Raw genomic sequence first — 15928 nt, 5'->3', positions numbered from 1 at the left:
AGATAAAGTGATAAATCACTTTATTGTTTTCCCAAATATGATGAAAATACATTATATTTGTGGTGGTTGTATATTGGTTAATTGTTGTTGCAATATTTATCTTTCAAAACAAAAAGTGTTCCAGCAACACTCAAAATGAGATGCAACGATTTATTCAGATGTTTTGTTTTTGTTTTTGTTATTACAATATTTTTGATATAATATACTGTATACTGAAAAAAACACCCCAAAAACCACCTTATAAACAACCTTATAATTATAACGGAGATTCATTATTTCTCCTCGTTGACTGTCAGATGTCTGATGAAGACATTTACATGAATAATTATGAAGACGTTGGGTGGTTTGAGGTGTTGTATCTTAGGAACTCGTTAACACGCAGGTATGTAGTATCAGCCCTAATGCACTCCATGCTGAACTAGAGTAATTAGAGATGGAAATATTCACAGCTTAGGTCCCAAACGAATACTGTGAGATGCTAAGAGATTAACCCGTTATGTACGGGAACCCCTTTTGGTGTTTATAGCATTATGTTTTACTTTAGCTATTTTTGAAAAATCGTGAAAATGTGGCGCAAATCTTTGAATATATATTATTTCATAACGTTTTTAACTCAAATCTTTGCTTCTGGATCTTTGTCCCTGGAACAACATATTTCAGATGGGGGTCAGCGGCCAATTACATATAATCTTTGGGGTCCTTGACATGAAATATTGAGAACCACTGATATAGAAACATAGGTATTTCAGAAAACCGTCACATTTTTTAAATTTCGACGTCAGGCCTAAATGGGTTAAATCTCTACCTGTAAGGCCGTCTAAGAATATGCTATCAAGCGGTTAAGGCTCACACACAGTCTCTTGTAAAGTGTTGCTTATTAAGAACACTTTATAAAGTAATTACATTATCTACGGAATGCAGTTCTGTCAGAGAGAGTGCATATAGAATTCAAGAAATGGATTCCAAAAAGACCCTAAAGGTGGTTGCACACCGGCCGCGTTTTTCGGAAAACCGATGGAGAAACGCCGCTAAAAATCCGAATTCGCATTCGATTCGCGCCCGGTGTGTGGAGACCTTTAACCCCTATATCTTCCCTATATCTAGGCTGAACATTCTTCAAAAAAATTGCAGATCTGCAATTTCACATTGTAGATCGGACATTTCTGTGAAGAGATTTGGTAGACTGTAGAGTCCTGGGGGACGTACTGTAGACCAGTGGTTCCCAAAGTGCGGTCCGGGGACCCCCAGGGGTCCTTGAGGGAGTTCCAGGGGGTCCCCAGCTAAATGATAGTTTGGAACCAAATGGACCCTTATGGGTCTGTAACTCTGAGAGTGTACAAATGGAACCAATTGGACCCTGAGGGGTCCATTTGCTTCCAGAGTTAGATTAACATTGATTTTACAATATAAATTTGGGTCCCAGAGATAGAAATGCCATTAAATTCGGGTCCGTAGACTAATCCATGTCAAACTGGGCGGTCATTGAAATTAAACTGGTTGAGAATCACTGCTGGAGCCGTAAAAATCTTCTCTTATGGGGGTCACTTGTCTTCAAATTGGGGTCCGCGGGATAATTAGTGTCAATTTGGGGGTCCTTGACATGAAAAAGTTTGGGAACCACTGTTGTAGACAACTTGGCTGTGAGTAAGATGCATATAGTCTTTACTTACCCAACATGTTTGGCTGGAGAGGGACAATCGCAGAGCAGTCGTCGCTCCAGGCTATGGGATGTATTAGTGAGCAAAGTATTGAGGTAGCTTTGTTTACATTAGCAGCTCTTGCTCTGTTTACTGATCATAACAGAATTTAGACAACGGGCGGCGGTGGCTCAGGGGTAGAGCGTAGAGTTGCCGGATGGTAACCGCAAGGTCGCCAGTTCAAACCCGGGCTCCCCCAGAGTTAGTGTTGAAGTGTCCTTGAGCAAAACACTGAACCCCTAATTGCTCCTGATGTGCTGGTTGGTGCCTTGCATGGTTTCTGCCGCCATCGGTGTATGAATGTTTGGGTGAATGTAATGCACAATCTATGTAAAGCGCCTTGGATAAAGGCGCTATATAAATTAATAATTAATTAAATGCAGTAATCCTGGTGTCTAAACTACCTCCCCCTGGCCAGCCGGGGCACCTGATGGAGGGAAAGGAACTGGTCGAGATAACGTGTTCCTTCCACGCGCTACGTCCGGCCAGGGAAACTCCGCCCTGTCAGGTGAAAAGAAGCAGCTCATGCACAAAATGTTTGCCACGGAAATATTACCATAAATACAAAATGCATACTAGTCCAGTAGACACGATGAAGAAAAGCACACTGTTCTACTGTGGGAGAGTGGTTTGACCTTCACACTTTTTTTTTCAAGCAACGTGAACTTGTGAAGTGGTTTTAAAAGAAGCATGTCGCGGTTTCCTCAACCCTTTGTACAAAGCTGAGAGGGAAGGGATAGATGGAGCAATTTGTAACTAATTACTTTAATAGTCAAGCGTATTATTGTTACTATTTCCATGGCCATCTCTGTATTTTTGTCTACTTTCTACTCTACATTTTCTATATTGAAGTGCTTTGAACTTTTCAAAGCATTAAAGACAATCAGAGACAGTGGCAAGAATTGAGCAGTTGTTGAGACGAATAACCATCCAAAGTCCAAACTAATGATCCATAATTTATATAAATCATGGATAAGTGGTCAGGACAAAAAGGCCTTTTCGGGGAGGGGTCAGAATAAATTGGTTATTCGTCTCAATTGTCATTGACGTCATCCACCGGCCATTGTAATATCTAAAAAACAGACTGCGAGTCATAGGCATGTTCTGTATCCGCCACTGTTTGGTACCTGTTTTAACCCATTCCGGGAACCCCTTTTGGTGTTTTAAGCATTATGTTATACTTTTAGCTATTGAAAAATAGCAGATCTACACTTGGTGCCGCGCTACGAGCTTGTAGATTGCTATTTTTGAAAAATCGTGAAAATGTGGTGCATGGTATTGTATTACTACATGCCATCTGATGGGTTTGGCGACCTCCAGGGTTAAATCTTAACCCGTCATCTGACGGGTTGCGAGGCATTTTGGCGTGCATCGTGTTAAGCATTTATTTCATATTTACATGTCGATTTCAGCTCTGACACTTATTTCAGACACTTATCTCCTCTGGTGAAAAGCTGGAATTTGCACGATGGCAGGCTCTCAGTCAAATCTGGTCACATATATTCTTTCAGAGCGAACATTTTTAACTCAAATCTTTGCTTCTGGGGAGGTCCCTGGAACAACATATTTTCAGATGGGGGTCGGCGGCCAAATACATATATTTTTGGGGGTCCTTGACATGAAAATGTTTGAGAACCACTGACATAGAAACATAGGGTTTTTCAGAAAACTGTCATGGTTTAGAAGACATTGTGTAGAATCGGTCTCAGTCGAAATGGGTTAGCAAGGTTTGGATACCTGTCAGGCAGTGTCTTTATTGTCTGCCGCATCGGCATCCTCTACCTCAGCTCACGGCTTCACGTAGCGGCATTCAGCGTATGCAGCCAATACGGCTTCACGGTGCGGCAGTCAGATTATGGGTTTCATGGATAAGTCTCCCATTGACTTAGAGGTAGTGAATGATGAAAAAGTTTCCACCAGGTCGCTACTATGGCGGCTAGTAGAGGTAGGCGAACATGTTGTCCAGCTGCTTTTCAAGCAGCTGGCAAAGGAAACAGGACAAATTGGCTACATCTGCATATAGTTTATTACATGAAATGTTCTGTTGTATCCAAGACAAGGGTTACATCGCCGGGGCAATAAAGCAAAGAGAAGGTCAGAAATAAAGTTGTACAATCTGCTAACAGGAGATACAGTCATATATAGTGTATTCAATCTGCTAACAGGAGATACAGTCATATATAGTGTATTCAATCTGCTAACAGGAGATACAGTCATATATAGTGTATTCAATTTAAGCCTCAGTCTCAAACATTTTCTTCCTGCCGTCCATGCCGGCTTTGTCCTCAATGTTCTTACGCCAATCCCCAACGTCACGCGAATCCTTATCCTGCAACAGCAATACAGGCAATGGTAAAGTCAAGCTGGCAGGCACCACCAACAAAACCCCTTGAATCTCACTGTTATGAAGTTTCCCTAGAGTTTTAGGTTGATGAAATAATCTTAAGGAATCTCCTTCTGGACGAAGCTCTGTATGATTCCAGTCGGCTGAAAATAACACGTTTAGGAAAGCATTTTGATTTCGATGAAGTAAGTCAACCATTTGACTTGATTTATACTTTGTTGTGTGAGTCCACGTTTTGAACGAATATTTAAATTTTTGAACATCTTTGTTTACAATTGACATGCCGAAACTACAGACAGCAGAGTGAAAGGCTAACCAGAAGGCTCGCCCCAAAATCCACTCACCCCCAGCTGTTGTTTTACTGAGGTCAAGGTTAGGAATACATTTAGATTTAGGCATATTTAGTCGACTAAAACTAGACCAAAACAATAAAACATTCCAGGTGACTAAAATGTGACTAAAACTAAATGAAAACTATTCAAGAGACGATGACTAAAACTAAAAATCTAAATTTGCTGCCCAAAAACAACACTGGGTACCCACCTCCTCCTTGACCTTCTCTTTCTTGACTTGCTTCAGGTTGGCCCTCAGATCCAGGTTGACCGTGTGCTTGGAGCCCAGCAGAGCCTTCAGCATGGCGTCAGCAGACATACGTACTTTCCTCAAGACCGGCTTCTTGAACTTGCCCTTCAGGTCCTGCACTTTGATTTGCAGGTCTTCAATCTGGACAACAGATTGAAACAACAGAGCGTTGATCACACTAATGCAGGCAAATCCCTTTTGTCTCTCAAATCAGATCTTTAGCAGTCAACTGTCGATCAGCCTGTCAACACTGTTATTTGCATTTGATCATGTGGGGTTTGTGTATTCAAATCTCGCCAACCTATTTGCATTGGTTTCTGTGGTATAGAGGCAGATGTTTATTAATCCTGCATTTGAAATGATTAGACATAATTCCTCATTTAATGTCATTAGACATCGTCCTAAACACTGGTGTGAATGTAAACTGACCTCTTTGTTGGTTTTGTTGACTTTTGTCTCCAGGTCATATCGCCCTTCATCCATCTCTTCAATCTTCTTGTGGATCTCTCTGGCCAGCTCCTAAAGCAACACATTATCAGCAGTGGTGGAAAGTAAGCACATTTACTAAAATAATAATAATAATTAGTTGACAACTTTAGTTACTAGTAACAGATTTAGATTATTTATTACAAAATAATATATACATTAAAATTCATGAATGTTGATGATGATTATAGGTTTGCTATACCCAGCAGCACATCACAAAACCACCCCCACCTAGACAGACAGCTACAACATTAACGTGAAATGGACCATTCTGTGTAATGAGTACTTCACTTTTATATTTACTATGTTGTTGCCAGTACTTTTGTATGTATGTATGTATGTATGTATGTATGTATGTATGTATGTATGTATGTATGTATGTATGTATGTATGTATGTATGTATGTATGTATGTATGTATGTATGTATGTATGTATGTATGTATGTATGTATGAATAAATAAATAAATAAGAGAGTATTTCTACATTGTTTTTAGTTAAAACATCTGAGTACTTTCTCTACCACTGATTATCAGACTGAGACGATGGGTTATTGTTGGGATACCTGCAGCGCCTGCATGGACCCCGGCAGCTGCAGAGGAGGGCAGACCTCAGCCATGTACCTCTCCCTCTCCTCCTCGCGTTCCCTGTCTTCTTCTTCTAGCAAACCTTTAGCGATGGCGAGCATCAAGCTCTGGAAGACACACACACACCGATTAAAGTGGGATTCATTCCCATGATGGGACAGACAATACAGTGACATGTCAGTCACCATCTACTGAACCTTTAGCCACTTCTGCCCAATATAGGCTTACGCCTATAAGCGTGTTGTTTTGTGACCGTATGCTGTGATCTTGCAGGGACACGTGCTTGAAAGTGTTTTTTTAACATTAACAGGTAATACAATATCTTGCCCATTGCTGAAATAATTTATTAGCAATTGGGCTAATACATTAATTATTAGCAGTATTACTGGAACATTTCTGTTCTGATTTAAACAGCAGATTAGTTCCTGTATACTTTAGAAAACTATACAGACAATCTGTATGTATTCATTTTTTGCTCCATGTTTCTTTCCTGCAGTATTGTCTCTGCATTGGGGAAGAGTGGGTGGGTACAGCGGGTGTACGGGTGGGAAATGAGGGGTATCTATGTATTATCCTTGTACACAAATGTATGTACTGTATATATGAACCCCACATGGGAGGGGAAAAAATTGTAAAAAACAAACAAACAGATAAAAAAAAAAAACTACAGACAAAAATGTTTCTTTTACCTTCAGGCCATGCTTTCGACTCGATGACATCTTCTTCCTAAAGAGTTTGAGAAATGATTATTTATTGTTTGTATTGCTATTGAGGGAGTATTTTTCTAATGAGAAATATTTAGCATATTAATATTATGTTAATTTGAAGGGGTTATCTTAATGTTGTGCTCATTTGCACTCATTTACCAAGTAAAACAATACAGCTTTTTGAAACATTTATCAGTTCTATCAGGTCTAATGCACTTGGACCTACATAGTGTTAGGTCATTTCTGCATTCCATGAGTAAACATAGCTTAAGAAGAGTAACGGTTACTCACTCGGACATCTTGCTGTTCGTAAGGTCACACCCTGTAGAGAAATAATGGATGGTAAAACATACAGTACAATATTAAAGAAACGGGGCCAGGTAATTTTAAATGCTGGAAATTCAGATTATGTGAATAAACAGTACCTAGATTATAATTTGCCATTCTCATAAGCAATGAATATTATGTAACATACATGTACGTGCATTCAAGTTCTCAGTCGCCACGACTGATTTCAGTCATTTGGATTCGATTCCATATAGAAGTCAGTAGCATGCAAATTACGCAGCGAGAATAGCCAATCTACAAGCTAGCTTGTAGATTGTTTCCTAAAAGATTTCCTAAAAGATTAAAACCTCAGGGCTCCATCTTAGGCCACCCTTATCCCTTATCCCTAAACTTATTTGCCATTTCTTACTATTTTGAAAATCATTTTAAAATAGTTCTAGCCGATCTACATCTACATGTTGTGAGCTTGTAGATCAGCTATTTGAACTATTTTAAAAGTTTTTTTTTTTAATAGTAAAACATAGCAAATAAGTTTAGGGATAAGGGTTAAGTGGTGGCGCAAGATATAGCCCTCAATCTGTAACAGTGTTAATTGTTAAGGAATCAGTGATAAGGTGGCCTTACACTAGCCGATAATCGGGGGGTGCCCGACCGATCAAAGCGCGATCGGGATCGGCTCGATCAACATCAAGAATGTTTGATATTTGCTCTGCCCCGCTCCGATTATCCTGTAGTGTGTGGTGCTATCAGATTTCAGATTGAAAAAAATCGGCTAGTGTAAGGCCACCTACAGTATAGTGTCACAGAATTCAGTTTCACAAATTGCAGTTTTGAGATTTAATTTTTGCTTTAATCCATGCATTTAGGATATTTTTATTTTTTATTTAACCAGTAAAAACCACATTGACACACAGAGTGTGAACTGGCCAAGAGAAGAGGCAAAATAAGTAACACAGTAACAATAAATACAAGACAATAACAGGACAAACATGCAACGCTCATAACTACAGTACCCACTACCGAAAGGAGTTTGAACAGCTAAATCACATTTCCCACTACTCACACACTGTGATGTTAATAAGGCGTGGCCAGACAGTGAGGTCAAGAAGTTCTAGTTTTGGATTAGGAGTGTACAAATGTAACCAAAACCGAGTTCCAGACCCACAGGAACGCACCCAGGGGGCCGGGCCGGTTCCGGCGTGCCACCCCGTGTCCGAAACGGTTGAGAAATGACAGAGTTAATTACTGTGTGCCAGTCCCTCTACTGTACCCTCTACTGTACTGTACTGTCCTGGCACACCCGAAATAATCATATATACAGTTAATATGTGCGTGTGTGTTTGTGTGTGTGTTAGGTTGCGCACAGGTGGTGAAAAACAACCATGCTGTTTTCATGCTCATACCCAGCCAGCCAGCCAGCCAGCCACCCACACACATAAGTCCGTAAGGGAGTGGTTGCACCACTCAAAAAAAGTTGACAGTTTGATCCACAGCACATGGAGGCCAAGGAAGAACCTTTGCCCCCAAACCTTTCACATATACGGCCTGTTATAGCGCCATCACAGACCGCCAAATTACTTTTATATTACTCCTACAAATTGTGTACAAACATCACAGCAATCGGTAATTATCTCTATAGTCATGTCATCAAGACGGACCGGTCTGATTTTTCATTTTCTAAGATTGGCTTCCAATGTTTGCAGGAGTGGCTCATTTTAAACAAAATGCCTCAAATCATGAACGGAGTCCGATTGCTGTGAAACACAATAAGCTACCTGCCCTGGCGGAGACCTGTGCTCCGAGGATCACATTTTATAGTTTATCATGAATTTATCATGAACTCATCATTAATTCCTGGTCCTTACCATTATCTAATAGTTAAGTGACTATGTGTAAGATATCACTGTTAGAAATAGGATCCAGCAGGACTCACTTTTACTTAAGAAAGAAAAGTGAGCTTGAAATAGCAGAGCTTGTAGATCGGCTATTTTTGGCGAAGGCGAAGAGGTTTGGTGTAAAGTTGTACAGGGGGAAAAGCAGCAGACCAAGTACCGAGCCAAAGGTCAAATTTACAAAGTATTGAGGGTCAAATTTCTGAAAACCCACATTTAACATTCATCTCTCTCATCAGCAGATGGACTCAAGGGTCAAGCAGTTAGCATGGAATGTTCCAGGAGGATGCATTAATGATTAATGGAGCCCCTGAGACTAGAAACCATACGCCGTCACCAACACAAGTTGGAACATTTTGTCATTGTCAATGTTGTCAAGCAATGGCTAAATTAGAACAAGGAACCACAGAGGTCATTTGTTCGCCATGGGTGGTTGTACCCCATGGCAGGATGGTCTACTCTACTGGAAGACCATCACAACTACCCCCTGAGACATCCCTGACGTGACCATGGGTGGTTGTACCCCATGGCAGGATGGTCTACTCTACTGGAAGACCATCACAACTACCCCCTGAGACATCCCTGACGTGACCATGGGTGGTTGTACCCCATGGCAGGATGGTCTACTCTACTGGAAGACCATCACAACTACCCCCTGAGACATCCCTGACGTGACCATGGGTGGTTGTACCCCATGGCAGGATGGTCTACTCTACTGGAAGACCATCACAACTACCCCCTGAGACATCCCTGACGTGACCATGGGTGGTTGTACCCCATGGCAGGATGGTCTACTCTACTGGAAGACCATCACAACTCCCCCCTGAGACATCCCTGACGTGACCAAGGCACAGTGGTGCAAAGTAACTAATAAGACTAAGAGCTAGTTTTTTACGTTACTGTAGCATTTACAATTTTCTGTCATTTTACTTTACATTTCACTACCACTACATCTCAGGGAGGCAAATATTGTTCTCCACTGCAATTCTTTTGTTACTAGTTATAGTTACGTTGTAGATTTTCGTTATTATTACAAAACAATAAAACATACATTTTAATACCACTTCAGACTTATATACATTTCGGCCATTTGAAAATAGCAGATCTACAAGCTCAAAATGTGTTGCGATGCGACGCATTGTAAGCTTGTAGATCTGCTATTTCAAATATATCATTTATATGTTGTATACATTTGAAAACTTGTGAATTTGGGATATTATACTTTCTACTTCTGGTACTTTAAGTACATTTTTATGCCAATAATATTTGTACTTTTACTGAAGTAAAATTTGAATTGAATACTTCATTGACGTATTGATACTTTTACTTAAGAAAGAAAAGTGAGTACTTTCCCCACCACTGCCAAGGCATTGCACCAAATTAGAACTATTATGTACAATCCAGAACACCATATGTCCGCTGCAGCAGCTTGAAGACTAAGACTAAATGCAGGCACAGCAGTGTTGTTTTTGTCAGCAAATTTTGATTTTAGTTTTAGTCATAGTCTCTTGAATAGTTTTCATTTAGTTTTAGTCACATTTTAGTCACCTGGATTTTTTTAGTGTTAGTCTAGTTTTAGTTGACTAAATATCATAAGATTTTAGTTGACTAAATCTTAATCTACAGTTGATTTAGTCGACTAAAATGTATTTTGTCGGGCCCTGATGCCGTCGTAATGGCTGATTTTACACTTTCTGAAAATAGCCGATCTACAAGCTCAAAACGCGTCACGCTGCGACACGTTGTGAGCTTGTAGATCTGCTATTTTCAGCATGCAACCAAGTGTAAAATTACTTATACTGGATCTCTTGTCCACACTAGTCCCCTCCTAACATTTTAGTCTAGTTTGTATTTGTTGACAAAATTGTCACTATATTTAGTCTTAGTTTTAGTCATCGTAGCTTAGTTTTCATTTAGTTTACATTTAGTTTAAGTCAGTGAAATCAACACTGAGGCACAGCTTATAAGAATCCTTCAGCACAGGATGAAATGTCTTTTAATAAATGATGGAGATGTCGAGGCATATTGAGGAGGTGAAACTTTGAAAAGCAAATATGGCATGAAAATCATAGTGGCTTTATAAAATAAATGATTATCTCACCAGAAAGACAGGACGACACTACAGTTTTGCTACCAAGCTCTAGGAATGACACAATTAGAGAAACACTTTTATGTGGCCAATGCAATTATTTTATTTTTCTAATCGTGGCTGATTGAGTGATTGAGTGATGAGTATAATCAACATCCATTCCAAATAGTCTATGTGGCCAACAAGCTATTAGACAACAAGCCAACAAGCAATTAGATCTATTTATTTACATTTTCTTCACATGTGGATGTCTATTTACAAGACATTCACAATCCTCTCCCTCCTTATTCTGCACATTCCACGATTCTATTGAGATTTCTTATCACACCTGATACGTTTCACATAAATTTTACTGCATCTATAATGTTCGTATTTGTGTAACTTTCATCTTCAACCACCGATTTGAACCCGAAGTTTCCGGACATTTTTTACCATTGAGCTCTACAGCCTGCTTGCTCAGGGGGGTAAATTGAATATTGACCATCATATTAGTGTCTGATCCCGTGTCTAGGTGAGACATGACCTTTGACACTATCTAAATGTCTCAATGGAAGAGCAGGGAGACCAAATACAACCAAATACAATACCCTGATTGTATTTTAACATACTCTCCCATATTGTATTAAAGATTGGACAAAATTTTAATGTATTTATATATTAATATAATATCATCTTTGTTATTATTTTGTATTATGTGTGCACAGTCTTTGCAGAACATAATGGCCCATGCATGCACCATTTCATTGCAAGTGACAAATAAATCCTTCTCGATTCTTGATTCTCTCGGAGAATCAAAGGTCTACAATGACCTACTATTTCCACAAGCAATCTACTTGTTTAAGGATGAAGAAAGCAGAATGACCAGCAGGTGCTAGCTCATGGAAAATAATAGTGGAATTCATTCCTGCCCTGATGAAGACCTGTGTAGGTTTGAAACATTCCTGTTATCCTCTTTAAAATGTGTTAATGCCCGGATTTTTCTTTTCTGTTTTTCAAATCTACTTGTATACAACCAAACATCAACCTCGTCCACTACACCCCTAACAATACCCTATGTAGATCATCTATTTATCTACAAATCAAGCATTGTGATGCCATCAAAGCCTGACAAAATACATTTTAGTCGACCAAATCAACTGTAAATTTAGTCAACTAAAATTAGAACTAAAACTAACTAAACTAAAACATTTCAGATGACTGAAACTAAATGAAAGACTGACTAAAACAACAGCAACAACACAGGCATACAATAAAGACACTCCCAGCCTAAATAACAACACATTTGACGCAGTAAACCCACATTTCTAGAGTTAGAAGCCAAGCCAAGACAAAGAGAAGAATGGAACCAGAGCAGTTCTCACCTGTCAGCCGAGGAGAGAGAGAGCAACAAAATGTAGCGACAGATTTTTGCAGAGGGGATAAATAAATGGCTCTGGGGCTGTGGCTCCCACATGGAATTATAAGAAGGTATACATTGCATTCCCTAATGGCCAAAGAGGAAACCCCATTCTCTCTTTAAGGAAGTCTTAGACCAATGGGCTACCCCAACCCCAGCACCTGAAATAGGCCATGACCGCTGCCCTTTATAAATGACATTCCCTTTCAAATTATATTTATACCAATTATTTTAGACAAACCTTTTATTTTTTTTTACATCCAGCTGCGAACAGGCTGTGTAAAAGGGGCTATAGATTGGCTCTAGATGCATCTTTGATCTGATGATGAAGAGATCACATTATAAACAATGTTCACTTGGCAAAGCACTTCTGGGGGGATATACTGGTATTTATTATGAAAGTAATCCAAGGAAGGTTTGAGTGGGGCTGAGGTAACCAGGGAACTGCATGGTGATGACAACTGATTGGACAACAGGTGTGAGGAAGGAGGAGGGCAAAGACATTACCGAGGGGTCTGTCTGGGGAAGCACACAGCTCACGCCGGGGTGGGGCGGTTCTTGTGTTTGTTTTAGTGATAAGGTTAGAAATACGTTTGGGGTTAGTCATAGTTTTATTGTGGTTAAGGTTAGGAATAAGGTTAGGTTTAACCATTTAGGCATACTGTAGTTTACTGAGGTTACGTTTAGGAAGCAGAGACTGTTCCGCCAGATTTACGCCTGAGCCATTAACGCTGGTGAAAGACAAACCATAACAGAAGCTGTTGACTTTGACCCCATGAAGCCATTATGCTAATAATGCTGAAAGAAAGTTTACAATTTACAATTTGGGGATAGTTACAGTATAGATGCTCTTAATCAAGAGCAAATAAGATGTTTTGATTGATTGATTGAAGTATTTATTAACAGTTTGCAGAATTACAGTATACATTTCAAGCACAACTCAATACAAAAACTGTTAACTGTAAGTGGACGACACCATGAAAGCATTACACTTGTTTACAATAGGGCCCACCGTTTTCAATTCATCAAAACATTTAGAGATGTTTACACTTCTATATAGCCAAAAACCGGAAATCATAGAGACAAAAAGGGGAAAAAAACATAGGGTGAGGGGAAAAGGGGGTGGGTGGGGGGATTCAGATGAATACATTACAGTATAATATAAACAAATCAAAAATCGACATAGGCCTACAGACCCCAGGAAGATTAGCTGATTGCAGAGCAGATTGGATTGGACAAAATGTTTGTGCCCAAATCATGAAAATGTGGAAGTAGAGCTTTCTTCCAGTAAGCCACTTCCATTGAAATGAATCATTCATTGCAGTCCGCCCTCTAATTTGAATAGAACTATGGTAACACCGGTTCCTGAAACCAGGTGTGACGTTCTTAAAGGGTAAGACCACGTTTGTAGAGGTTTGGGTTGTGTAGTTACCTTGCCATGATGCAACTCCAAATGTGGCAAAGAAATAGGCTAAACTAGAAAAAGTGCCCCTCGGGACACAGGTCTCCACCAGGGCAGGTCAGGTTGTGGCCTCCTGGTGGCGCTATTGGATGATTTGAGGCATTTTGTTCCAAAAATGTGTTTTGCAAAAATCCACCTGTTGGTGGCGCTATAACAGGCAAATGTGAAAAGAGTGGGATATATTCCTCAGCCTAGTAGGAACATCTGTGAAAGATTTCACGTGAATTGCACGATGCGTTCATGATTTGAGGCTTTTTGTTCAAAACGGGCCAATCCTGTAAACTTTGAAAGTTCCGGCCTTCGGCCTGGTGGAGACAATAAAAAAATCACACCTGTGTGAAGTAAGTGGTGCAACTCTGTGTGGGTGTCCCCAGGGGGTCCCGGAACTTCCAGACCCACAGGAATGCAGCCAGGGTGCCGGCCCAGTTCCGGCGAGCCGCCCCGCGTCCGAAACGGTCGAGAAATGACAGTTACCATGTGGGGGTCCCTGTACTTTACTGTACTGTACTGTACTGTCACACCCGAAATCATCATACAGTTAATATGTGTGTGTGCGTTAGGCTGCGCAACCAGAGCCGGACTAACAATGGAACTAGGTGGCGCTTAAGCGCCAGGGCCCGAAGCTTGCAGGGCCCGGTACGAGACTATAGGTACAACTGTTGCTTCTGTCGAAAAATATAACGCAACACAGGAACCCCCGCTAGTGTTTTTGGTCTTCTCGTCTGACAGTTTCTGTAGCAGCCTGATACTAGCAGCAATGGGGGGGGGGCAGTCGGCCTGGGGGGGTTCCCATAGGGGGGTTCCCGACGGCTGCGCGTCGCTTCCTCCTCCGACAGAGGGGAAGCGAGTAAGCGACGCCGATAGAAGCCCCCTCGCTCAGGAAGGCCCCCTCTCTCAGACCGACCAACGTGTGTTGTTGTTGCGACAATAACATAGCCTACAGCCTATGTAAGAGGAATATAAACACAAGACCTTGGCGCAAAACTTCATATTTACCCTGCTCTAATGCAACAAAAGTGTGTTCTTACATCCTCCATTTCACGATTTCAGCACTCGTGAGTAAATTAATGTAATTGCTAATTTGCTATTATGAAAGTTTTCAGTGACGTTGCACCCACCACAACTTGGTTGCATTGTCGTCAATAATTAATCTGTCTTTAAAACGTTCTAATATTAATATAGCATATTGACATTGTCTGTTGGTACACACGTTATATGGACCATGTAACAACATGGTTAACAGCACTGTTTGCAAATGTAGCTACATTTGTTGGCCACAAAGACAATTTAGACAAAACATGCTGCTGCATGTTTATTGTTAATGACTGTATTAATAACCATAAAGTAATCTCCTAGTCCTTACATAATAGTTTAGCAGAGACTGAAGTTGGAAACGCTGTGCCCAGTGCGGCTGTGTCTTGTGTGTCAGCGGGCAGCGCAGGCAGTAGTGGATATGCGCTAAACGGCGAAATGCATGTTAATTAATTAATTAATTAATTGGCTGAATCTGTAGGGCCTTTTGATTTTGTGAAGCGCCAGGGCCTTGAGAGGGGTTGATCCGTCACTGTGCGCAACAGTGACACTTGGTTGTGAAATCCAACCAAACGCTATTTTCGTGCTCAGACCCAGGCAGCCAGCCAGCCAGCCACACACAAAGCTCCTTAATGAACTTAAAAAGTGCTCCAGTGATAATTCAAAGTATCCTCATTGACTTACATTGTACGCTGAAACAACTCTCAAAGTCACTCTTTTTAGTACGTAAACAAACACAAAGTTGATTGAGACAATATAGAGCATCACCAAAACTCAGTGTTTTATTCATTTTTAAGTGGTGCAACCACTTCCTTAAGTAGCTTTGTGTGTGGCTGGCTGGGTGGCTGGCTATGTGTCTAAGCACGGAAATTGCATTTGATTGGTTTTCAAAACCAAGTGTCACTGTTGTGCAGCCTAACACACACATACTGTACATATTAACTGTATATATGATGATTTCAGGTGTATCAGTACAGTACAGTACAGTACAGTAGAGGGACCCCCCTGGGGACCCCCTCATGGTAACTGTCATTGTCATTTCCCAACCGTTTCGTACACGGGGCGGCTCGCTGGAACCGGCCCGGCCCCCTGGGTGCGTTCCTGGGGGTCTGGATGTTCCGGGGTCCCCCCGGGGACCCCCACACAGTAACTGTCATTTCTCGACCGTTTCGGACGTGGGGCAGCTCGCCGGAACCGGCCCGGCCCCCTGGGCACGTTCCTGCGGGTCTGGAAGTTCCCCCACACTCCCATGCATCCCACGCTCTCAAGATTATTTGATGCTTGAGACCATACATACCTCCACTACATCTGGAAAATCTGCTTTCAAGTGCGCTGCCCCACACACCTTACAAACTTCACTAAAGTACA

The 15928-nt window shown here is 41.0% G+C and overlaps 1 protein-coding gene across 1 annotated transcript; it reads right to left on the bottom strand.

Moving 5' to 3' along the window:
* Positions 1 to 3930: 3930 nt before the first annotated feature.
* Positions 3931 to 12086, bottom strand: LOC306923433 (troponin I, fast skeletal muscle-like; the record flags this gene model as incomplete). The annotated part of the gene is made up of 7 exons (XM_079501529.1): positions 12032 to 12086; positions 6693 to 6723; positions 6384 to 6420; positions 5673 to 5801; positions 5053 to 5142; positions 4585 to 4764; positions 3931 to 4026 (listed from the first exon to the last, which is right to left on the bottom strand). The coding sequence occupies exons 2-7, from the start codon at positions 6698 to 6700 to the stop codon at positions 3931 to 3933; spliced, it is 540 nt and encodes a 179-aa protein (XP_079357655.1). The 5' UTR covers positions 6701 to 6723; positions 12032 to 12086.
* Between the last annotated feature and the right edge of the window lie 3842 nt (positions 12087 to 15928).

This window comes from Electrona antarctica, assembly GCF_951216825.1.
Source record: "Electrona antarctica genome assembly, chromosome: 5".
NCBI classification, from domain to species: domain Eukaryota; kingdom Metazoa; phylum Chordata; class Actinopteri; order Myctophiformes; family Myctophidae; genus Electrona; species Electrona antarctica.
Note: the sequence above shows the minus strand (reverse complement) of the source record. Positions and strands in the feature narration are given on the sequence as shown.